We start from the raw sequence: 24,920 nt of genomic DNA on the forward strand, positions 1-24,920 counted from the left end.
CCATTTCTCGGCACTATGAACGTCGCGTAGATTCGTCGAATTTCCGGACGTTTCTGCGTAATGCTTCCCAATAAGTCTCGGTAATTTGCAAGCGCTGCGGGTCAGGAGCAGGATTCGTTCCCACACGAAGAACACGAGATTACGTTGAGTGGGGCACATATGCAGCTGCGAAGGTGAATTCCGACGAATGTCGCAACGTGCTATGTAGTGGCGGAACGCAGCCTATGCTTGCAGCATGCGAAATTGACCTTAACGTGAGGCATGGTTTCAACGAACAGTAGGTACAGATGGCAGTGGTTGTCACAAGATTTTGTAGCTTGGCTTTCCTTCGGTGACGCGAAGTATATCATTGCTCCCAATCAGCATTCGACCGTATACGCTCGTGAATTTATTGTTCCCGCACAATAGTTCTTTGTCACGTATTTGAAACAATCGCTGAATATGATCAAACGTTAGACGTAAAATGAGCCCACCACGTTTTTCGTTGAATGGCACACCCCGCCAGCCGCATCGTAACCTACCTACCTGCAACCGTATTATTGTCTTAGCCACCTGCAATAGAAACTGGAACTGCAGTGCCGTAGCTTTATTGACCCAGAGACTTCTATCACGGCCAGCAAATCTGTTGAACAAAGTTCCGCAGAGGGAATCTGTAGGAAAAGTTGGCCTTTATGTTATGAGTACAGGTCCCCGGTTATGACTAGATGCAGCTTCACTTGTTTGCTTGAATTGTTCTTCCAGAACGGAAGCAGCACAATAAGAAAGAAAAGCTGTACATGTGAATAAGAAAGAAAAGCTAAGCCGAGCTCTGTGTAGTGGCTCCTATTAGGAAGCAATCAACGCTCGTTCTCATATTACTCTTGCAGTCGCAGCATTGACGACATTGTTCATCTGCTCAAGGTCAGTGTTGAATTGGCGATCTTTTGCTCTTCAGACAAATGCATAGTGGCTGCGAGTTTATCCTGAACGGTAACAGAAAAGACTAAAGCGATTGATCTACGTGCAAGCACAAGTTTTGTCAGTTGACCCTTATCATTCTCATTTTTATTAATATGTGTTGTAGAACTCATATATTATATTTGTAAGCTTTCCACACAAATTCATATCATTGCGCATATTGTTCACCTAAAGCACAATGTCGACGTAATCTTGATGATAGTTGTTCAGCTTCACTTTTACTGACATTAGGCATTTAAAATTTCGCATATTCTTCCCGATGCGACGCTTATTAGCCTACGCGGGAGGTTTTCCAGTGATGGCTAGAATGCTATTTGTGCCCTCTGTATGTCCGTTGTATTGGATCTTTCTTTAAGGGTTCGTAAGCACTCGCCCCATCCATCTCAGCTATTGTTGCGAGATGAAAGCAGCTGCACATCTTTTACATATGCGGAAGCAGCCCGACTAATAGGGAAGGTTGAACTCTTTAAAGCGTCGCACTGGCAGCAGCTAGGTGCTGAGACTGAACATCGTCCTCCCCGTTGCAGTTAGCTAGTCAGCTTCTTCAATGCGACACTACCCCGCCGGCAATCGAGTGCCGCACCGGAGCATGCTACGGCGGGGCTCTGAAGGCGGGTACGAAGGGCTTAAAGGGGCCCTGGACCACTTGTTATTGAAATCGAGAAATGCATTTGCAGTTAAAGTAGACTCAGAAATACTTTGTCGCAAAATGTTATTCAATGCGTTCGACAGAAGCCGAGTTACTGGCAATCAAACACAGCGTTCGTGGTGCTCCGCAACTTCATCAATTATTTGCACAGGCGAAGGCAACGGCGGAGCGGGGTGTACCCACTACGTTGCGCCTATGAACGTCACCGTGACGTGCAGTTCAAATTTGATTTTGGATGTTCACGCAGACACCAGTTTCCGATGTCGGCGTCCATGACGAGTCAAACGTGACAAACACGGTTTTCCTCAGCAAGCTGCAGTGCGCTCAGCCAGTGGACTTGTCGCGGCACCCCGCGGTGGCCGCGGCATCTATATATATAGTCGGCTTCTTGCGTCTGTATATATATATATATATATATATATATATATATATATACAGACGATAGTCAGCTTCTTGCGGAAGTACGTAATTATTATCTAAATTCGAATGCGCATTTTCGCTTACATCGGCCCGGTTAATACACTGCGTCAATAAATATACACAGTAACAGTAGGAAGAAGCGTTCTGACCCAAACACCTACCTTGATTGATGTCAGCTATTGGGCAATAGAAGCCGTGTATGGAAATCCACTGTATTACGAAATAAAGCGTCCAAAAAAGAGTGAGGAGCAGGCTTCTGTTGAAATGTAGAAGTGCTGCATGCAGGGCCAGTTGGTTGATACTGGTACTTGAGAAAACCAGCAAAAAAATTACACGCGAACACGAAGTAAAGAGAGACCCTACTGATGTTGAAACGAGAGCGTTTGAAAGAAAGGTGACTTCGCGCTCCGCTTGCTAGACCCACTGCGTTGCCCAAGACTGCAAAATTTGGCTGAGGCGTTCACAGCAGCGTATGCTATCCGCGGACTGTATTTTAACACGAAACTGTTTTATGCCAGGGTCCACCATGAACTTACGTTACGGATGTAACGTGCGGCGGCAACGGGTAAAATATGTTTTGCTGACGGGCATGGCGCTGTCATCTAGGATCTCTTAAAATTATAGGTAGCAGTACAAGGTAAATCTTGAAAAGGAAAAGAACAATGAGAGGTATACAAAAATGCTAGATAAAGAACATGTATAGTATACCTCAATAAATCAAGCAGGCTAGGTGACTATTTGTCGCAGCCCCGTTTCAAAGGGGATGTCAATAAGTCATCACCATCATAATCACGAGTTTCTAAAAAAGAATAATGAGAGGTATACAAAAATGCTAGATAAAGCACATGTATAGTGTACCTGATTAAATCAAGCAGGTTAGGTGACTATTTGTCGCCGATCCGTTTCAAAGGGGATGCCAATAAACCATCATCATCATCGGTGAAGGGAAGTACTGCATCGTGACACTAATGAGCGCCGACAGGGAGCGCTTCGTTTCTCTCAGCCCAGCGGAGGCGCCAACGCTGTAAAGCAACGCTGTAAATCCTGGTGTTGGCACTTTCCGCACAGGGTTTGTCGTTCCCATGGGTTTAGCCTGTGGCGCCTTGTCGCCTACGGAGTGCAGCTTCAGCATGCATCAGCGGTGCTTACACGCCCTCTACTGCTTAGCTTGCGATGACCCCAACTAAGAAAATGGGAAGACGCTTAGGGTTCGTCTTTAAGAGTGGCACGTGATAGCGTTATCGGGCCCCGTTGTAAGCTGGCTTTCCCACTGCAACAAAGAACGTGGGAAAGCCAGGTTATAAAGACCAAGCTTACGCCGATCCCCTTAAAGTCGGCTTCACTTTTAAACAGAAATGAATTGGTGGGAAGCCGTTTTCCCAGGAGCCATACAAATCGTCTTGTAATAAAATGTCAAGGCCCTAGCACGTCCTTTTTTATTATTTTAATTATTGTTTGCTATTTCCCCGACACGCGCGCGTGTCATTAGGCAGGCGAAGTCCCAATTTGACATGTCGTAGGGTGCCTACATGCAACGCCGTTTTAAAACGGCGTTGCATGTAGGCACCCTAACATGCCGAGGATGCGAGCGCCATCTGGATATCATTTTCGCAAGTAAACTACCCGAGCGCGTCGCTGCAGGTCTGATAGAAATGCTGGAAAAGACGTTTGTGTTTGAGTTTCCTCGTAACAGAATTCTGAATGTGTGTTTTCTCACACATTCACATTAGAATCCGACGTCGCCGTGTCTGTAGGTTGTGGTTAAGTCGTTCTTTACTGTTTTTCTGGCAGATTTCACTGTCAGAAATTCTTTATTTGTTCACCAAAATATTGCAACTTGCGGAGCGCCTGCGCGGTTGGGATGGTTTGGTACGATTCTCTCCACCGCGGACGCCGATACCGATGCCGGCGCCAGATTTCCTGCGACATGGGGCCCTTGACGCTGTTGCCTTGAAACTGCTCCTTTAAGTGGCGCATTAAGGCAACGGCTTTGACGGGCTCATCTCGCTTTGGTCAGGCGAGAGATAGGCCAGCGTGAAGTAGAACGCCTTCGCTCATTTGCGGCACACGCTACGAACTCTGCCACTCATTCTTCTGAAGCTGAGCGCGTCACAAGTCAAACTGGCTGCCCAAGACATTCCGGAGTCAGACCGAAATGCTTGCACCGTCGCCGAATTGACTCGGCAGCTGGACTCCGCTCGCCAAATAAACCTGCAACATGGTCGCCGGCCCGCAAATCATGCGCATTTCGCTGCAGCGGACTGTGAGTTCACGAAGCAAACATGCGACAGCTTCTGTGAAGGCACGTTTCACGTTAGTGTTCTACCGATTCCTTTCAAAGAGGGATCAACCATATTTTTTTTCACCAAGCCCGAGGGGCGGTTCCGGACCCCTTCGAAGCAACCAACATGACCAATGATCATTTTATTGTGGTAGAAATTATATATCCAGCACCTTTTTCCCCGTCAGCGTCTCAGTCGGCGTTGCCGTGCAGCTCCGCGTATATTTAGGTACATGCATGCTATATGCCATGGCATGTTATAGACATGCTTTATATGCGGGTTAATTATATTGCCATAATATTTTATCACTAAAGTTGATCATGCCAGGTTTTAAATTAAATGGCAGCCCGCAAACATATGTCACGAAACATAACGTCGACAGCGCGTGCATTTTGCATTAAATATTCTTTTATATAAAATCATCATCGACTATTTGTGACACAGTCGTTTAGGCTGTGTCACTCGGCGCCAGGTATTTAGCTCTCAAGAACATGACACCGATCCTGGATTCTTCTTCTGGAATCAAGTTTCCAAGAAATAAGAAATGCGTAACATTTGTATCGCTTCAGAAAAAAGAAATTTATTGAGGCTAAAAGTTAGTAATCTATTCTCTGCGTCATCAAAATACCATCGGAAGATACCACAGCTCTACCTGTAATACAGTGGCTAGAATAGCGGAAGTGTGATTACCACCCGGTGGCTCCTATGACAATCGTTGTCGCTGCCTTGTGATGCATCCGCCGGGGGGCGCTCGCACTCGTTTATACGTAGGGAACCTACATGCAACGGCGTTGCATGTAGGATCCCTATTTATACGTAGAGCTGAGCACGCGATACGCATTGGTCCGCGAGGTTCTCCCGCTTTTTGTTGGAAATTCTTGTGCGAAGTAATATTTCGTGCGGTGCTGGCAAGTGCTCAGGGATGAGCCGCCGTCAAAGTCACAGTTTTGTGCCTGTAATCGTGTAAAAAGAAGTCGCTCTTCGGGGTACCGTAAGACGAGGAGACGTACCGAAAGTGGCAGCGCAACATACCTCGAGCCGACAAGCCACTCGAACGAAATGCCACTGTGCGCGAACTGCATTACGATCCGCAGTTTGTGTCGCGTCACTTTGAACACATCATCAATGGTGAGCTGGTGCGCCTGGAAAGGAGCAGGTCATTGCTACAGCCGGATGCGATACCGACGATCTTTCCAAACGTTCCCAACTACCTCTTCAAGCCAGTGCCCAAGAAAAGGAATCCGAAAGAAAGGGTGGACCCACAGTTTCGCGAATCGCCAACTCACCTGACACATCGGATGAAGCACCCACGCTTGCCGCCAACTCTGTGGATTGCCAAAATGTGATCGTGCCGTCCAATCAGTGGGGGAAGCATGTTTTCTTCTGAAAGTTCCCTTTTTGTCACATGTAGTGTCTGCCTAACCGGGGCCAAACATGAGCTTACTTCATGCCCAAAAGCTTGTGCGGTTTCGTGGCGGGGACAGCATGATCGAACACCCAAGTGTTTGTACGTGGTGTCGAGCTCTCACTTATTGAGCACTGCATGTTGCGTCCCTGCCAAAGGCTGTTGACAGCATGCAGCTCTGTTCTGGCGCAACGCGCTCGGTGGAGTACCCTCTTGCGCGCAGCTCCAACATGACAAAATGGAATGAGAGCCTCTACCACACGAAGTGCAAGGGGATTGTAAGAGGCCCTGAGAAGTGCTGCATCACATGCAAGTACCTCAGAAGGCTACTGCTCAACCAAAGGTGTCGAGCTAGGCAGCTAAAGCGTAAGGAACATTACGCCAGGAAGCTAAAGGCAAGGACCCAAGCTACGGTGTGCCGCCTAAGAGCCAAAGCGAAAAGCTTGGAGAGGCTCTCACGCAGCGACGAAGAAAGAACGCGATTGAAGAAAGTGCACTGAAGGAGAAGATCGACAAGCTCCCACCCAAACGGAAGGCAGCAATCATGCAGTGCTTTGAAGCTGCAAAAATTATCAATAATTACACCATATTTCGCTTATAACATCCCAGTTTACAAGAAATTGCGCAAATATGAAAATATTGAGCGAGCCAAGGCAACTTTCTATGTAACATAATCATCGGTGCATGCCAATTAAGGGCCGTTACATATATTTAAATGAAATCCAATTGATTCTTTCTTTAACGAACAACGCAGGGACTGAATTCCTCTTTGCAAGCAAAAGCAGTTGCTTTCGTTCAAGCGTGCGTTTAGAGACAGTAATTTGCGCCTAAAATAAGACCGCAGTGAAGCAAAACTCGAGGCGTGCCTGCGCGGCCTCCGAGGTAAACATGCCAAGATCTCGCAACCAAATGACGTGTTATACGCGAATTTATATGGCGCATATGTCGCTATAATGGTGCTGCAATCTTCGCGAACACGAGCGGCTGAGCAAGATGTACCATTCGAGGTAAAGAAAAGGAAATTCGCATCGCGAATCGGGGCGCTTATCCGGCTAGTCGATCGTCGGGCCTGGTCGGGAGACGTGGATGGATGGATGGATGCTATGAGCGTCTCTTTGAAACGGGGTGGTGGGTTGAGCCACCAAGCTCTTGTTATTATTTTGCCTAATGTCTGACTATATTCTAGGCACTGTAGTCCTACCATTATTTTTGAGAAACACACAAATACAAAGAATTTCATGCATCAACCTTTTTGAACCATTACTGGGAACTCTGTTTCCGTACGTCTCCATTGTTTGTGGCTCCCGACGTGAATGCAAGCGTGAGCGCTGCCTTGCGGCTGCATCTGAAACGCCCACGCGACCGGCGGGGCCTTCGTGACACTTAGACACTGTACTTGTACTGTTACTTTACGCTGTTTATGATGATGATGTTGATGAACCGCTACCATGGCTCATACCCACTAAAGGCGATAGCCAATGAATCAGGCAGCAGTAGGTATCCAAAGAAAGTTCTGATTTGAAAATGATAAACGCAAATTAAATTTTAAAAAAGCCAAAGAAAACTTGGAATACCTAGACTAGTGTGCCAGCGAGCAGTCAGACTAACCGAAGGGCGAATGTTAAAAGAGATTACAATCAAGGAGAGAATAAATACAATGTTAATTAAGAATTTGGAGAAACCAATTTCCGTGAAATGAATGTTGCTCTGATAGGTAGAATAAAAATACAATAATTATCAGGGTAATCGTTTTGTTTCAGTTAAAAAAAAACACTGCGCAACAAACATCTCTGTGACTATAGCCTAGGATCGAAGACCCAAACGGTAATTATTACAGGTTTACTTAATCCTCATACAATTTTTAAAGAGTGGAGCTTCGAGTAATTTCTTTTTCTGGTTTTAATATCGTCGGCATTATACAACGTGGTGGTCTAATGATTCAATTTCCTTACAGTTGTGACATTGAGGATACACCGTCAGACCAGCTCTATGTAAATAGATATTCAAGTGCAGGATGCGAGAGCGTAATCTGGTGTATGTGACTCCCAACTGCCGAGAAGGACATCACTGTTTATTCCATAATTTGCTTAAATCTTTATGTAGGCTAAACTTTCTGTATCTGGATGTAAGCTTTATCCTGTAAAATAGGAATCAAAGATCCACCTAAAGACGTTCTGGCTAATAAATCTACTATTTCGCTTAAGTATAAACCGCGGTGTCCAGGAACCCACAACAAATTTAATTTTTTGTAACGTTGTAGGGAATAAATTTTAACAGCGGAGCTGTTTAAGCCGACGATGAGTCCGTAACGCGTGTAAAAAAACCGCGCTGAACGAGGACGTCACCACACGTTGCCTAGCAACCATCTCGCGGAGCGGTGTGTGCTTCGCCTCCTCTCTGTGCCGTGCACATATTGCCTTGACATGGGACGTTAAGGAGAGTGATATTTTGCGCCACGGACGCCGATATCCACGCCCACGCCGACGCCGGATTTTTTGCGACACGGGCGCCTTAACGCTATCGCGTTAATAAAGTGGCAGCTGCAGCAGCAGCATGGCCTACCGGAGCGGCTATTGGAATGAGCCCATAGCAGCTTACGCTGTAAAAATATTTCAAAGATGGGACTGCCAAGTAGTTGGGGCTTAAATTAGTTCGTTAGCATACACCTTATTCGCAAGCATATTCAAATGTAGCTCCCTGGCTCTTACTTTTTCTCGCCAAAGCCACTCGCGAAGAACTGTCTTCGCGCTGGGAGAGAAGCTTTAAGTAGCTCAAAGCGCAGAATGTAGAAAAATAGGGTTGTTTTGGGAGATTGACAATTAAGCGGTTTTAAGAGAAACCATATATTACCTAATGTTTTCAGTCAAGCCTATATCCCGTTCTGCGCTGCTACACAAATACAGACCTTAACAGATACAGCTCAATGCCAGTACCATTTGTGTCACTACTATAGTAGATTCGCAGTGACCTTTCTTCGAGGTGGTCACAAAGAAAATATGAAGGTATACCATGTGTTCAGAACTAAGCTTTACGGAATTAAAAAAAGATCGTCTGTGGGAGGTAGCATAATCCTTATTGTTGAGCTGGGCTATTCCAAGAGGCGGCCATTAGTAGCACGAAAAATCAGACCACATATTCAACTAATTAACAAATGTTGCCTAATGAACTTCTTCGTTAATTACTTTACGACACATATTGCAATTTACGAATTATAGCGGGTGATTTTGTAAGACGCATCCACTTGAAATGATTTTCCAGAATGACGCCATTTTCGAGATATTATTTCCCAAAGTGTGGTCCGAAATACGTGGGCGTTCCAGTAAATTTCGTGCTTCAATGTGTACAACAGAATTTGGTAAAGGAGTAAGTGGAGAAACAGTGCATTTTTGCGGCTAGTTTGACGGCGCATATCTCCAAACTTGTGTCATCCGGGAAGTTCATTCCAAGTGGATACGGCTGACAAGCTCACCGGCTACAATTCATAAATTGAAATATGTGTCGTAAAGTAATTAACTAAGAAGTTATTCAGTGAATTATTGTTAATTGATTGTGTATGTGCTTCGATTTAGCGTGCTACTAACGTCCGTCTCATCGAATCACCCCAGCTCAATGATAAGAAGTATGCTACCTGCCACAGGCGATTTCTAAATATTTCGTGAAGCTTAATTTTGAACACCCGGTATAACTTCCACCTTTCACTTCTGCCGTAGATGGTCTTTTCACATGCCTAGCTTGAGACGCAGGGTTCAAGAGGCGGGGGCAGTAAAGTGACCAAGCCAGAAATGCGGAAGGGGGGGGGGGGGGTGAGGTAGCCGCTGCTTTAGAGGACGCCGATCAAATAATGATTCCACGTTGTTTCTGGGAATTCACTTAGCATCGATGTATAAAACAACATTTCGGTAAAAAGGTAAGTGGAACAACTGTGCATTTTCCCGGTGAGTTTGATGGTGCATGTCTCCAAATTGGTGTAATTCTGGAAATTCGTTCTAAGTGGATACGCCTTGAATCGAGCGTAATGCACACGGTGGTGGCCACAAGAAGATTCGTTTATTGATAACAAGGGAACGTATTTATAGCCGCGCTTGCACATAGCGTTGCTCGCTTGGTTCGCACAGTGTGGCTGTCTTGGTTGCCCGTTGTATCCTCCTTTCTTTGAAAAAGAAAAACACGGAAAACACGCGGAAAGTACTCAACATCGATGAGTAGCAGTCGACACTCCTAGGCTGTTTCAATCTGGTGGAATCCGTGCGTGTAGGCCAGGCAATCTGGGTGTCTTCGCGGTCTGGTAGGTCGTCGCAGTGAATCTAGAATGTTGGGCGGGCCTGGTGTGCCTGCTGGTGGTCGGTCCTGTGTGGCCTGCGGTGGTTCTGCTGTGAGATTGTGCTCGGAGATGATTCGGGGGCGCCGTCGCAGTCGTCCTCCTGGTAATGAAAGGTTCGATAGAACGTTTCTGGTGTTCTGCGAAGGTGCTGTCTATTTCGATGGAATACCCGGCCACCTCTATCAGAACGATGTACGACCTTGGGAAGACGAGGTATTGGACTGGCGCCTTGATTTCTCATCTACCATTTCCGAGGATGTGGACGACGTCTCCCTTCTGTAGTGGAGCTAGTGGTCTTCCTGCGGTCCTTGCTTGAACACGTTTTTGGACGGGAGCTGAGAATTATGCTGAAAAATCTGGAACTAGCGTTCTGAGACTTCGTGCCTTTAGCAGTTCCGATGGTGAGCGGCCATCCTCCACAGGACACACCCTGTAGTTGAAAAGGCACAAATAGAAGTCCTCTTTTTTGCTCTCAGTCTTGCCCAGAAGCCGCTTGACCACTTGTACGCCCTTCTCGGTGAGTACATTGAACCTTGGGAAAACGGGGACTTGAAATCGTATGCACAAAGTCATAACGAGCAGCAAAATCTTTAAAATTATTTGATGAAAACTGCGGGCCATACACTGCAAACTTCTACTGGTAATCCATGCCTTGCAAAGGTCTAACGTAGTTTATGAATCACAGTTGTTGCAGAGGTCTCTTTCAGGTGCTCGACTTCTGGAAAATTAGAGTGGGGGTCATAGACAACCAAAAAATGCTTTCCGGCGTGTTAACCCGCCGTGGTTGCTCAGTGGCTATGGTGTTGGGCTGCTGAGCACGAGGTCGCGGGATTGAAGCCCGACCACGGCGGTCGCATTTCGATGGGCGCGAAATGCGAAAACACCCATGTACTTGGATTTAGGTGCACGTTAAAGAACCCCAGGTGGTCCAAATTTTCGGAGTCCCCCACTACGGCGTGCCTCATAATCAGATCGTGGTTTTGGCACTTAAAACCCCATAATTAATTTTTTTCCGGCGTATTGAAAAAGATCTGTGCCAACTCTGGCCCATGGCATGTCTGGAACGGTGAGCTGGCACAGGAGCTCGTCAGGCTGTCGATAAGAAAACTTCTTGCAAACGTCACACCTGTCGATGAAATGGGCAATATCTGTTGACATTCCTGGCCAATACATCAACTTGCGAGCCCTCGATTTGCATTTTCTTAAGCCGAGATGCCCTTGGTGCACTCGTCGCAGCATCTCTGTTCGCATGCTTGCAGGTACGATTTCTTTGGTTCCCTTGAGAAGTACTCCATTGATTACAGAAAGTTTCGTGTGCGAAGGACTTTAGCTCACCTTCTGCAGGTATTGACGACTGCAGGCTGGAGATGACGTCGCAAGGAAGTGCCTGAAAATGCCATAGACGATTTGGTTCCGCAGCATGAAATTTCGTAAATCTCCGAAGTAGCATGTTCTTGCTTTAAGCTGCAGATCCAGAAAGAACTGTTCGAATGGCTCTCCATGTGCCTGACGACGCGAGCGGGACAGATAGCGCTCGTAAGTCTCATTACACTTAGGCAAGCAGTAGTTCTCAAACGCTTTAACAAAAACGTCATAGTCTTTAGCTTCTTCCGGCGATAAGTTCAGGGTATTAAACACGTCAATTGCTTCTTGGCCCGCAACGTGCAAAAAAATTGCAGCTTTCTGCTCCTTACTGCGTGGCTTCGTGGGTTCCATTGCTATCAGGAACAGCTCGATGCATTGCTTGAATGTCTGCCAGGACGCCGCTGCGTTGTCGCCCACTTGCAGTGGCTCAGGCGGGCGTAGGTAGGTCATGGTCCCGTGAGCGAGCTACACTTCTGACACCATGTATCGAGTGTAATGCACACGGTGGTGGCCACAAGAAGATTCGTTTATAAATAACAAGGAAACATATTTATAGCCGAGCTTGCGCACAGTGTTGCTCTCTTTGTTCACGCAGTGTCGCTGTCTTGGTTGGCCATTGCACGCCGGAAAAGCTCACCGGCTGCAATTCGTAAATTGCAATATGTGTCGTAAAGTAATTAACTAAGAAGTTAATTAGCGAATTTTTTATTAGTAGAATATGTGTTTCAATTTCTCGTGCTACTAATGTCCACCTCATTCAATAATCCAGCTCAATGATAAGAATTATGTTACCGGCCACAGGTGATTTCTAAAAATTACGTAACACTTAAGAATAAGCACCTTGTATAATATATCAACAATGGCTAACTTAACGATATTTTATAAATTAGGTGCCAGACAGAAGCTACCTTTGAGGATGGTCATTCAGAAAGTCCATTATTGGTTATGCTTTTTGTTTCTGTAGTAATATAAAATGGTTCAAAGCTTCTCAGCCTATAGTGTATGCTGTTACGCTGGCGATATTCTAGTGCACATGCAATTTATTCAGTGGGCCTCACGACACTACCTACTTTCCGCCTGAAATCACTTCCCAATGATTTAACCGAGCACTTACTATTATCGAATTATTCGATGTCTTCGCGTGTGCTAAGGTCTTACTGTCGATTTGTGATTTCGGTTGAATTAAACTCAAACAGAAGTCATCGTTTTTTATTTACTTTCCGAGAAAGGCAGTTGAGAAACTTTCTTCTAACAGATTGGCATCAAAGTGCTGACATCATTGCGCTGAGTCAAGAGAGATAGAGAGAGAATAAACTTTAACAAAAACAGCCCGCGAGCGTAGGTAGCTCCTCCGCTCTGCAGTGGGTGGTCCCTATGTCCAGGAGTCCAGCGGCCTTAGCTGCCCTTCTCACTCGATTGACCAGGTTGAACTGGTCCGTCGTGTCGGAGCTGGACAGCGCTGCCTCCCATTGCCGTGTGGTGGGGAGTGTTATGGGTGTTAGCTGGGGTGTGTTTGCGCAAGCCCATACCATGTGGTAAAGTGTTGCACATTGATCACAGTGTGGACATTTATAGGAATACAGCGCAGGGTGTATGGCGTGGTAAAGACTCAAATGTGGATATGTGTTTGTTTGGAGTTTTCGCCATATTACGGCTTCCTCTCGCGTCAGAGCATTATGAGGTGGGGGTAGTGTTCTTCGTGAAAGGCGATAGTGTTGTAGGATGTGAGTGTAGGTTAATGGTATGGGCTCTGGTTGGAACTGTTCGGCGCGGTCATCTCGCGGCTCCCGGTGTGCATGCCCTCGGGCGTAGACGTGTGCCTGCTGATTGCCGCGTAAGGACTCATTCTCCAGAGTCCACACGATTTGTATGTATGGTGGAAGCTGGTGCGCTCCATTCAGAATGCGATGTGCAGCCCTGGAAATTTTGGCCCTGGAGTAATTTCTGGAGTCAAGTTTGCATGGCTAGGTGTTTGCCTTTCTCTTTTGTGTTTTACGAGGAACGAAACTGTTCGCGTATTCTTTTACATAAAAAGTGCCCAGCTACTAATTGTGGCAAAGGAGAATGCAGGAAACACAAGGAAGTATACTTTCACGTCAACCTGGAAATAAAAGAAATGTTTCTTACAATTCACTTCTGAAGTAACCTCTAACATGATTCACTCACTCTTTGCAGGACATACTCCGATACGAAGGATCTGCATTTTAAACATGCCGTATGAAGGGCACATGAGGTGCTTCAGAATAATTCTATTAGTGCAAATTTTCTTAATTCCCATGATGGAGCCTGCGCTTACAGCCGGTCGGACGTGCGCTGTTCTAAAGGCAGTGATTGACATCGACTGGAAAAGGGTAAGTAACAGCAAAGCCTTATCTCACCTTGTTATAACTTGGAACGTGCGCACAAATTTTCAAACGGAACCAGCGTGATATCAAAGTAAATTTCGTGCATGAAATTTGTGGCAGCAAAGAACTGCTCGCTCATCAAAGTGCCGAGGAGGTGCCATCTCATCACTTAAGCGAGCGTCTTTAGGCAAGTGACTGGTTAGCCTACTGCGTTTAGTATGTCGCCAGGTCACATGCGTTAAGTGGGCAGAGTGTTTATCTTTCCTTCAGGGTTAGCTTCGTGAGCTGTGTGAATAATATTGCTCCACGGATCGGAATAAAATAAGTATAAGAAGGCGAAGTGACGCATCGTTATTTACAGCGAAGTTTTTCGTGCGACTTGCGCTCAAAAACGTTATATGCATGTTTTTATAGTTATCTGAAAAAAAAACTGGATTAATAACGAAGATTACATTTTGAAAAAACATGGAAAATGTTGGCCGTGATGTGCAGGTAATGTTCCAGGTCTGTGGGCTAAATAAGTGTTGAACTAAATTGGCCAAACCCTTGTTTTCGGTATGTTTAGAGGCGTTAGTTGAAATCTTTACAAAACTAGCACTTACCTGGAAGGACCCCAAACGGCACAGGTTTCATGTTTACAGAAAACAAGGGGACACTCTACAGGAGAAGTCTACCGAAAGTTTGAATTGTGTAGGCTAGTCTCGTGCTATTAAAATAACTACTGAATTCTCTTCTCTCAAATTTCATGTGTAATACGAGGCGTGTTGTTGGTTTTGATCACGGTCTCCTCGGTAAAGTATGCGGGGCACAGTTTATATTTCATTCAGGTAGCCAGCACTTATTACCGCCGTATAGAATAATTACATACTTCGTAAACGATTTTTGAAATGTTCGCGAGTGTCATACTGATGTTATCCGCAATGTTGCCCAGAGCTATAAAACATATGTAAGAGACACCAAGTTTATATTTTGTTAAAATGGATGGTATGTTAAATGTAATGTGTCCCGAAACTTTCTCGTTTCGTGGTTAATTATGAGCATTTCGCGTCATTACTGAACCCTCGTATTTTTCTTCATAATCGTTGACTGCTGGGCCAGTTGGTGCATCATGTTGTGTCCTTGAGCGGAGTAAGGGGGCAAAGAAGCGATGGGGAACAGACAGACACACACACACTGTGTCCTGTCTTCATCGTTTCTTTCCGCCCTTATTCCATTTAATGACACAACACGTTTTTTTTTCTTGCTTGCGTTATACGAGGTGAGTAGTTGATTGCTTGATGCGAAAGCATCAAATGGAGAGAAAAAACGGCGTCTGTAGCTGCGCAACGGCACCACAATTCCCATTGGCCGCGACGCCACGTCACCAGCGCGCCTCGACGGAGCAGATACGGTGACGCGACGCCGCGGGGCGAGACCTGTTGTTCTCGGCGAGGCAGTCCCGTAATGCGCTCGTGCGGTTGCCGCCGTCTCGCTCTCGGACGCTAGCACGCGGTCTTTTTCTCTCTACATCACCCCACTGGGCTTAGCTGCTGGGCGCGCCTGCCGGCCTTGGTGGCCACTGCTGATTCCTCGCTCTCTCGTCGAGCAGGACGTCAGTGGCATGCGACACCACAGGCTGCAGCTGCTGGCTGGCACAGGCAGCACGTGTCGCTGTGGTACATTACTCGCAGCGTAATACATGAAGGACCGCCCAGTGGCATTCAATTGTAAAATAATGGTTTCGCATTCACAACTCATAAAAAGTGCTCAGTGTTCCTCGTATTTTTCGGCTTCAGTGAACTAAACAATCATTGTAAAAAATTATTTTAGTAAATGCGCAACAGCGTTATGTGGCCATATCGCGCTATGTTTAATAATGTCCCGATAACACTGTAGAGGACATGAAGTATACATTTGGAGAAAACAATACAGACGTTATGGATTATGTGAACGCAAACTTAAAGGGACACTAAAGAGAAACCGGAAGTGGAGCTTAAATGGTAGATTATCATTTCACGATCACAGCCATACCATTCTTACTGCAAACAGATGTTTAATAAGCGAGAAAATAGCGAAAAACTGAAGGATAGGTGCTGACGCCCCTTCGAAATTCCCGCACTACACGTTCGTGACGTCGGAGATTACAAATGCAGGCCGGTCGCGATTGGTCGAGAGCGATTTATCGCTGTTAATAAAACGCAAAATGAAATACACCTTAAACGCACATAAACAGCATTTGCCAACTATTTAAACCGTTTAAAGCGAGGAAGTACAAGTTTAGCACAAAATTAAATAAATAAGAAAAAATGGCATGGAGATACATGCGGCCGTGGTAGTTTCGTTGTTTCGTTTTTGGTCAATGCATTGTTAGCGCGCGCCTGTTCCGCTCTACGGTGTTTGGTTACGTGTTGCGTGGCTCGAAAAACGTTGACTTCGCGGGGAACAGCCAGAAAATGCCTCGTGTGTGTAGTGTTGAGGGCCGTATAAATGGCCCAAGGCACTTGCTCAGGGGCAGCGGCAGTGTTGACTCGATTGTGTCCTTTCATGTGGTGTCGCGCGGAGAGCCCCGGCTCCCCGGCGTTCGCTATGTCTCAGTGCTCTGCCGATGACTAAAACGGCAAAAGAGCCAGAGAAACCAATGGTGTGCTCTCTGCATTTCTCGCCCTCGGATTATGTGTATAATCTTGCCCTCGGAAAGTATCTTGGCGTGCCCCAGAGGCCAGTCCTTTCTCTAGCAGATGTTCCCCCAATGCGGCCTTCATCAAACCCCCTACCGGTGCCCCTGCAGCAGCAAACTGGCGGCTCGGTGAGTGCTGAATGTCATTAAATAAAGCCACGAAATAACCATACCGAGTACGTGCGCAACTTTCTACGCTTGTTTAGTCGGGAACGTCGTCGCCTGGCGGACCGAACGCTTCGCCTTCCGTCGACGAAAACGAAGCTCTGCTTTCGCCGGCGCGGCCGGCGGCTCACCGCCATCGCACGCGGAAACACCTACCGCTCGAGCACGGAGGATCATTTCGCGCTCGCTTTCACTGATTATCGCTGAAATGCAGTCCTGCTTTCCTGGCGAGCTCTTCGTTGCAAGGTTCAGCGGCAGCAACGGTATCCATTGTGGGCGAACGCAAACGCAGCGACCATGCATGCAGCCATGATGCATCCAGCGTCTCGGCCGTTTACGCAAGCGGTGACGTATCATGGCGCATTCTGATTCGCTGAGAGCAATGAAATCTGTGACGACACTGCTTCAGCGCCAAATCTGGGGTGAGAGAAATTGAGGAAGACATATTTGGTCTTTGTTTACGAATTTCTCCGCTAATAACTCATATTTTTGCACCCAACAAAAACTGCATGCATTCCTGAAGGCCCCGCTTTTATTCCAGCTGAACTTCCTGTTTCTCTTTAGTGTCCCTTTAAGCAGTCTTGGGTTAACAGCGGCTTTGCAATAAATTACGAATTCCTGTGCTCTGGAACGTTATAAGAGAATTGTAGGAATGGTACACAATTTATCCGGCTGCCCTGGCGTAAATACAAATGCCACCGAAATCAATCTTAGGATATGGGGACTACTTTAGAAAACCAGTGTGCGAAGTCACATCACATGGTAAAATATATGGAGGACGCTTAAGCTTCGCCTTCAGGAATAGAACGCGATAAAATTCAAAGATCCTTGACTGTTTCTCAAACTTCCCGGCAACGGCAGCTTATGTAACCGTAATGTTTAACGGGAAACGCTGGCGGTGAAACGCTGGCTATGCACGAAGGCGCGCTTTCTGGTAGAAAAGCGGCCCCTTTCGTGGGTCGGGCTTCTTTTATTGTTTGCACCTTTAATATTTCAGCCTGAGAAGATTTAGTATAAAAGGTATGCGCTGTCGATGTTTTCTTTCATGACAATTGTTTGTGGGCTGTCACTCTCAAAATTCCGAGGAATAACTTTGTAAAGGATGCAAGACAAAGTGTGAGCAACGTTAGTGGTAAAATATACTTGGAGGGCATGCGTGGATGGGGATGACTTTCTCGGCCGCGGGCGGCATTGCCGACGCCGACGCTGGATTTTCTGCGACACGGGGCCCTGAAGGCTATCGCGTTAATACAGTTCTTGCAACGCCATTCCTAATCAAGAGTTCGAAAATGTCCACCATATGGCCGTTATCGGCCATATTTACCAATGTCTCGAGAGAACTTTGCATTTCACCAAGTTCATATTTTGTGGTAATGGTGGCATCTTAAGTGTAATGTGTTGCAAAATTTAACGTTTCTTGGCTAATTGTGAGTGTTGCAAATGATAAGGAACTTCAGTTTCTTGGTATTTCATTCGTGATACGAGGTTCACCGAACGTGTTTTGGTGCCCTCGAAGAAGTAAACAATGTAGCTTATTTATATTTATTTGAAACTCACCCTAGGCTATCGGTCATCTGCAGTCGATGTGCAAAGTGTCTGGAGTAATCAAGGCCAGAGCATGAAATTACGTATTCAAGCGATCCGGGGCCTTATGAGAGTGCTTCATGAACAATGCAGACTTTATTCCACTGTCCTGGGAGAACATTGAAAGCCGCCGAAATCAAAGTTAGCCGAAAATTAGTAAATTACGACTTATACACAAGCTGCAGACATGATAGCATCGAATTGGAATTTAAATATGCGCGAAAACATACATCTGTTACATGGAAACTAAAACACAAACCCATTTTCCCGCTGCTTGTTTTTGGGTGAGCGTGCCGCGAAAACTCCTGACCAACTAAACGCTAGCAGCACCACTGTAAAAAAAAATTCACTCATCTGCCTGCTAACCTCCGAACCTCTCATGCTACTTCTAACCGCTAACCTGCAAAGAAAGAACTTCAACCCAGGAGCGTCGGCAAGAGCGAGTACATCTCGTTACACAGTGACAAAGGAAGTAGCGCCGGTTCCTGGTGTAGTTAGTTTCTCGCACGTCATTTACATACATCCACCCAACTCACACTTAAACATACGCCCACTCTATCTCCCAGGAATCAAGACTACGTACATCGGCTCACTCTTTATCGTATGCACCGAAGCCTGGGTGACGGACTACACCGACAGCGCGACGGTCCTCAGAGTAGGCGAGTTTCTAGCGATAATACGCATTCGCTACAAAGTATTACAAAGTACAGAGCAACTACGTTCCAAGCCTTTTTGTGTGGTAAGAACAAATCTACCGCAACTGAGCACACCCACGAGCGATAGGCAGAAAATTAACAGTCAGATAGGGACCGCACCGACGAACGTTACCGAGTCCGGAATATGACAAGCCATTGCTTCAATATGATTGGAAAGTAGAAAAGAAGGGCAAAAGACACTGACCCGAATTCAAAAGTGGACGGTTTGGAGTACTACATTTCTAGCACCGCTTCTAGTAGAAGTACCGTATAGGTTACCCGCACCCTGTGAGCCTAATGAGCTCCGAAAGAATTTGCATTTTCTCTGAAGGTGTGGCCAAAGCTTCCTGTCATCCACAGTGATCGTTAACGATATTCGCAGAAGTAGATGTTTGCTGAGCCGAACTGGCGTCATGCACATCCACCGTGAACACGGAGGCAGCTGAGGCAAGCAATGGACGCGTGACCACTTGATCAAACATAGCGGTGCCTACGAGACTACCAGGAAAGGGTCTATAATGTCGCCCTAAAATTCAGCTTCCAATTGCACTATACGTGACCGAGCCTTGAGCAAACGATCTTTTTCCGGCTACAAGGAGCAGTATTTTTATATAGGAAAAATATTATTGGCGGAAAAAAGTTATAACAAATAACAAATAAACGCAACGTTTATCGAACACTAACAGTCTGTTTAACATGAGTAGATGCAGGAACTCGGGTTGCTTCTACCCTTGGACAATTCAATTATGCGCACTGTAAATATAGCCACATTTCGCTGTTTTGCCACGCAGGACACTATATTAATGAATTGTGCCAGAATTATATGTAAGCCACATTGTAAGAAGACGCAGAAGTGCCTTCGACTTTTTTGAGTTGTCACTTTTGCGCTGGTTGTTTGCCATAGATATCCTATTGCGCTTCGCCCGAATAAGTGCCTACGATGCAAATGGCGGATTACTGCTACAGCTCCTTCGTCTTCGACAAGCCGTTCTTATAAGGTAGCATTAACACTCCTTGAAAAATTACGAAAAGAAATGCGTGGTTTCAATGTAAAAGATAGCATCGTGAGTAATTCCTACAAGAAACCAAAACCGCTCAAAGCTAGTGAGCGGGTATAGCTGTCTTCCCCATGTTTTATATACTGTTTAAAAGCATATTGAGTAGTTCTTGCAGCATGCGATGCAGCGGATAAGTATCGGTAGCAGTGACGTGCGCTGATGACACATAGTGCCACATGGAAGGCCGGCATGCCTGATGGTGTAAAATAATTTGTTTCTACTTTTCAGCTTGAAGGAGCACGGTGGTTTGAATTGCTGCACTACCCTAATAAGGAAGAAATCTGCTACGTCATGCGGTTTTTTCCATCGATTGAAGTCATGGTGCTCCGGACTAGACCGGGGTAAATTGCACTCTTTAATTTTACTATAGTTTACAGAGGCGCATTTGTCAGATCTTGTTTTTCTAATGTATTCGTGGCTGTTTGTAATTTCAATTGTGTCAAGGTTTTCATTCTTCGCGAGCTTGCTGCCTGTTAGTGTACAAAGCGAAGGGACACCAGACAAAAGAAAAGAGGGGGGGGGGGGCAGTATTTTTTTTCTCTGCTAGTGTTGCAGTATGCATTATTGATGATCAGTCCTGTAGGAATTACAGGACAGATAAGCAGAAGAGTGTGAAGAATATCACTGGAAACGACACGAACGTTTGCAAAGTTCCACCACAGTTTTTTAGGAAAATGATGCCGATGGTAGCGTGTAAATTTAAAGCAAGAGCGAAAACACGTATACGCGTATGCGCGGAAATGAAGGCCTTAGCCAACTGTTAGATGGGCTTCCATCCAGCAGACAGCTTTGGCATGCAACACATCAAGTAATGCAAATGCAAGGTTGCTAATCAAAGGCCAGACAACACCCGTGTACTTTGCATAGGGTGCACGTTAAAGTACCTCGGGTGGTCAAAATAATTCCGCAGCTCCCCACTACGGCGTGAATCATTATCACATCATGATTTGGGTGCGTGAAATCTCAGAATTTACTTTTAGTGTTGCGCATGTGTGTATTTCTGTTGCGCATGTGTGTAACTTCCTGGTTCTCATTATTTTGGTTATGGCGTGGCAGTCTGTTTTATAGTAGCGTGACAAGGGCGACAAGTCTATGACAGCGTCATATATCCGACCTGCGCTGTACTTTTTTTTCTAGGCAGCAATTATTATAGATTACATCACAGCGTTGAGCCGTCGCTCGAACACCTGGGCGCCGCTTTCTTCTTAGCCGCTGAATAAACACCTTGTCGCCCCGCACCGACACTCCGAGGCCCGCCAGCTCATATACTTTACTGCGTTCTCCGATCTTAATTACTTATTTGTAATTCTTCTCAAGAGCCACGTCATTGCCTGTTTGCTAGGTGTGGTAGTTACTAAGAAAATTTGGGCCCTCCCACTTCCTCGATCTAATTCTCTCTCACGTCACATCGAAGACAAGTTCTGACACATTTGACTGATCGCTTTCGAGCGCTCTAGGGCGCTCTGGCTGAGCTGTTTACATTCGGCTAGTCAAAATCGTCTGCTCGGAACAAACTCGCCTGGGCCATTCAGAGCACCGTGCTCCAACGCAGGATGAACAGTGGCGCTCTCACCAGTGCGACCGAGATCCGACAGGCACCAGACCACGTGGCTACTTCGATTGCGCTATAAGGCAAGCAGGACGTCTGGCGGGGGAAGGATTTCACTGGCTCCAATCGAGGGCTGTGCATCTTTGCAAATCATGTTGAAGTGCTGTAGGAGCCAATAAAATGTACCATATGCAAAATGGCTAGATATTTTCATTGATCTAGCTTGCAGTCGATAATATACGACAACGTATACGGTGCAGATACGCCTGTAGCAAAACTGTAAAATTTAGCTGAGTTCTCAGTACTTGCTCTGGGCAGTCTTACGTATTCTTAAGGGTGTTCAGCAGTCGCATGCTAAAGACTATATCTTTGAAAGGTTTGTAGATGCTATTCCGAAATATCTGTCTAAAACAACTGGTCGAAATCGTTTATGAATTTGTGGAAGCTACGCATGGTACGAGTTTGGACACAGGCGTCACAGATGTGACGTGGCTCTCAAATTAACACCTCAAACAGAAATACAGTAGAAACACAATTTAACGAAGAGATGACCACGCACGAATTATTTCGTTAAATCAGGAAGTTCGTAAAATCAAGAAAGAAATTCATTGCTCCTTCGAAATGTAAAATTCTGACGTAGCGATGCCCAAAAGCTACCGTGGCATTGTATTTTCCGCTAACCCATGCCTTCGCGTGTGAAAAGTCCGCGAGGGTGGCGCGAATTGCTCGTGCGATGTGCGATGCAGGCCAGGTAGACGGACACGTGAAGCTATGACAGGCTGCCGATATGTAAATACGCGCAGAACTAATGCAGTGATTGTGTGAGCGCGACACTGCTGAGTTAGTCATTCGAAGAAAAACCCATCTCTGTCAGAATTAGAAGGAAATCACCACTTTCATGAGTCATTTATTTCAGGAAAAACTACGTTAAGTCGGGTTTCGTGGCGATTAGTTTCGTTAATTGGGGTTGATGACAACATTGAACCCTATGGGTACCTGCCAGCGAATGGAAATTTCTTCGTTAGAACAGGAACTTCGTAAAATCGGGCTTCGTTAGAGCTAGCTTTAACGGTGGTAGTTTTCCTATAGTAACCTTGATGTTGCTGTGTCCTAGTCCTAAAGTCAGCGGTAGCTCGTGAGGTGAGGCCCATTTAACCCCCACACACAAACACACAGCGGTATAATATGCCCTAAATAACGAAGGCGCTAAAGTACGATGACTGAAATCCTGCCCGCAGAAATAAACACATTTACATCGAATCCACTACCTCTGTAGGACGTTGGCTGAAACCTTGCCCACTGACGTAAATACATTTGCGCACCTCATTTTGCGTACCCTGGCACCTTCGTTATTCCGTACACACTTTAACGCTTCGCTCAGGCTCACCTGACCACGATATGATGCATTTTTTACAGCGTAAGCTGTTATGGGCTCATTGAAATAGCCGTTTCAGTTCGCGAAGGTGTCCGCCGGCGCCTCCGCCTCTGGTGACAGTAACTGCTATCGACGGAAATTTGAAAAATGTACCCGGTCCCAGGCCGGGATCGAACCCAGACCCGCTGCGAGGAAGTCGGATACTTTACCACTGAGACACGCAAGCGCTTACTATCAGGAAGCGAAAAAATGCCCTATAAACGCGCCCAAGACAGGCGCGCAGGCGCAGACGACGAGATGCGATTCAGACAAGGCTCGCTATCAACGCGATCCCGAGCTGCCCGCGCCGCCGCCACTATGGTGGCGCCATCTAGTTAAGGTGCCTGCAAACGCAGCGTGCCCTATATACATATAAGTTGCATATAGGAATTGCATGCTGCACGTAACTGCACCTGGTTCTCTGAAGCAGGCTAGGTGGCTATTTGTCACCAGCCCGTTTTGAAGATTCCAATAAACAATCATGATCATCATCATCATCAACAACAACGTACCCTGGCACGGGTCAAGGGATGTGAGATGTGCGCCACGTATTCTGGATACCTCTTCGGTAGACGGTATGCCGTCTCCTCGCAAGATACGAATCGCTGCTAAAGAAGCGAATCATAGAGCTACGTGCGCAGCTACAACCAGGCTTGATCAGGCTCAGCAGACTGCTGTGCAGAGAGCATTACAAGCCGCAGCTCGCCGTCGACGCCGGGCGGACAGTTCATATCGTCCTCGTCAAAGCGAGGCGAAGATCATTGGCCGCGAGGTGCGTGGTACCGAAATTGGAGCTTCTATTGAGCTGCTCCACCAGCTTATGCTGGGACTGTGCTGCGTGTGCTGTGCAGGCCTGTGACTTTTTTTTTCTGTCAAGATGTAAGCATTGTTCCGTTCTCGAGGTTCTAGCAGCAATTAAGTGTGGTGTAAATAAGAACATAATTTGCTATATCTAATCTTCTGAACAATGCTAGTGCGCAAGTATCGTCTTCGATGTGTCTTGTAACTTTACATACACTTCAAGAGGTGTGTTATAAGGAGCGCAATACTGCAGTTTTGATGAGGCGTAGTATAGCCTATAAAATTCGAGAGTGTATCACTCATTCCTATGTTATATATAGTTCAGACATTTAAAACACATTAAAGTGGAGGTTCGGGTTGACGGCTTTTGTTTTTGGTCGGTACAGCCTCAATAAATTAGCCAGCTGTGGAAGAGATATCACAAACCTTAAGCTGACAATCTTCTTCTACTAGATGCTAAAGCATGGGGACAGAATGTGCTTTGTTTGTCGGACAGTTTTAATCATATCATCTCATGGTATCATTCTTTGATCAATAAACAATGTATTGTTTACGAGGAAGCTAGATACACAGTAGTTGCAAACGATTCCAATTTCATTGAGATAAATAACTCTCTCACTCCTGGTGCTAGAGCTGCGAGTTCGCTTCCCTACACAAACTGCAAAAAATCTTAGCATACTTGCAGAGCCGAAATGATCCTGCATGCATGAGAGGCCTTATATTCAGTGAAGACGCCAATCTATATAGGGGCCGTCGAGGCACTCTCCGCTGGTGACAGCGTAAATTGCAGTTCGCGTGCTTTTCACTAATAGCAGTGACTACAGTCCATTCAGCTGTAACTTCTGCAGCATACCACATAAACTGTCCTCGCAATTTAGCTCAAGGGCTCCTATCTAAACATCTCGGAAAAGAGAAATCACTGTTCTCGGCAACCACTTCTTCAAATTTGGTTATGTTTGCTGCAATTAAAATAAAAAGCTTAAATTTAGTGACTGTAGAAAGCGGGTTCTGGAGTTAGGTTGTGAATTTTCATCATAAATTGTTGAGAATCACAAATCTTTCATAAAAGAAAGCTCTTAATATTACGACTTTGTAACTCAACAATTAAAAACTGTGACATAAGTCTTTCAGTTGCACCTAATCGCGCATCCAAAGCAAAATAAATTGATGCCTTACAAATCGCTCTAAAATACACCAATAATATGGGAGTAGGACTTTTGAAAAAGCTTTGAATGTGAATTCCTTAGAGCTTTG

At 45.9% G+C, this 24,920-nt stretch overlaps 1 protein-coding gene across 1 annotated transcript in view; it reads left to right on the forward strand.

Annotated features, from left to right (window-relative positions):
• Nucleotides 1–673: 673 nt before the first annotated feature.
• Nucleotides 674–24,920, forward strand: part of LOC125944394 (uncharacterized) — a 29,446-nt gene continuing 5,199 nt past the window's right edge. The window contains exons 1-3 of the mRNA XM_049664820.1: nucleotides 674–900; nucleotides 13,575–13,750; nucleotides 20,131–20,243. Of these exons, the coding sequence (XP_049520777.1) occupies nucleotides 13,610–13,750; nucleotides 20,131–20,243 (254 nt within the window). The 5' untranslated portion in view covers nucleotides 674–900; nucleotides 13,575–13,609. The remainder of the gene's footprint in view (nucleotides 901–13,574; nucleotides 13,751–20,130; nucleotides 20,244–24,920) is intronic.

This window comes from Dermacentor silvarum, chromosome 3 (genome assembly GCF_013339745.2).
Source record: "Dermacentor silvarum isolate Dsil-2018 chromosome 3, BIME_Dsil_1.4, whole genome shotgun sequence".
Taxonomy (NCBI): domain Eukaryota; kingdom Metazoa; phylum Arthropoda; class Arachnida; order Ixodida; family Ixodidae; genus Dermacentor; species Dermacentor silvarum.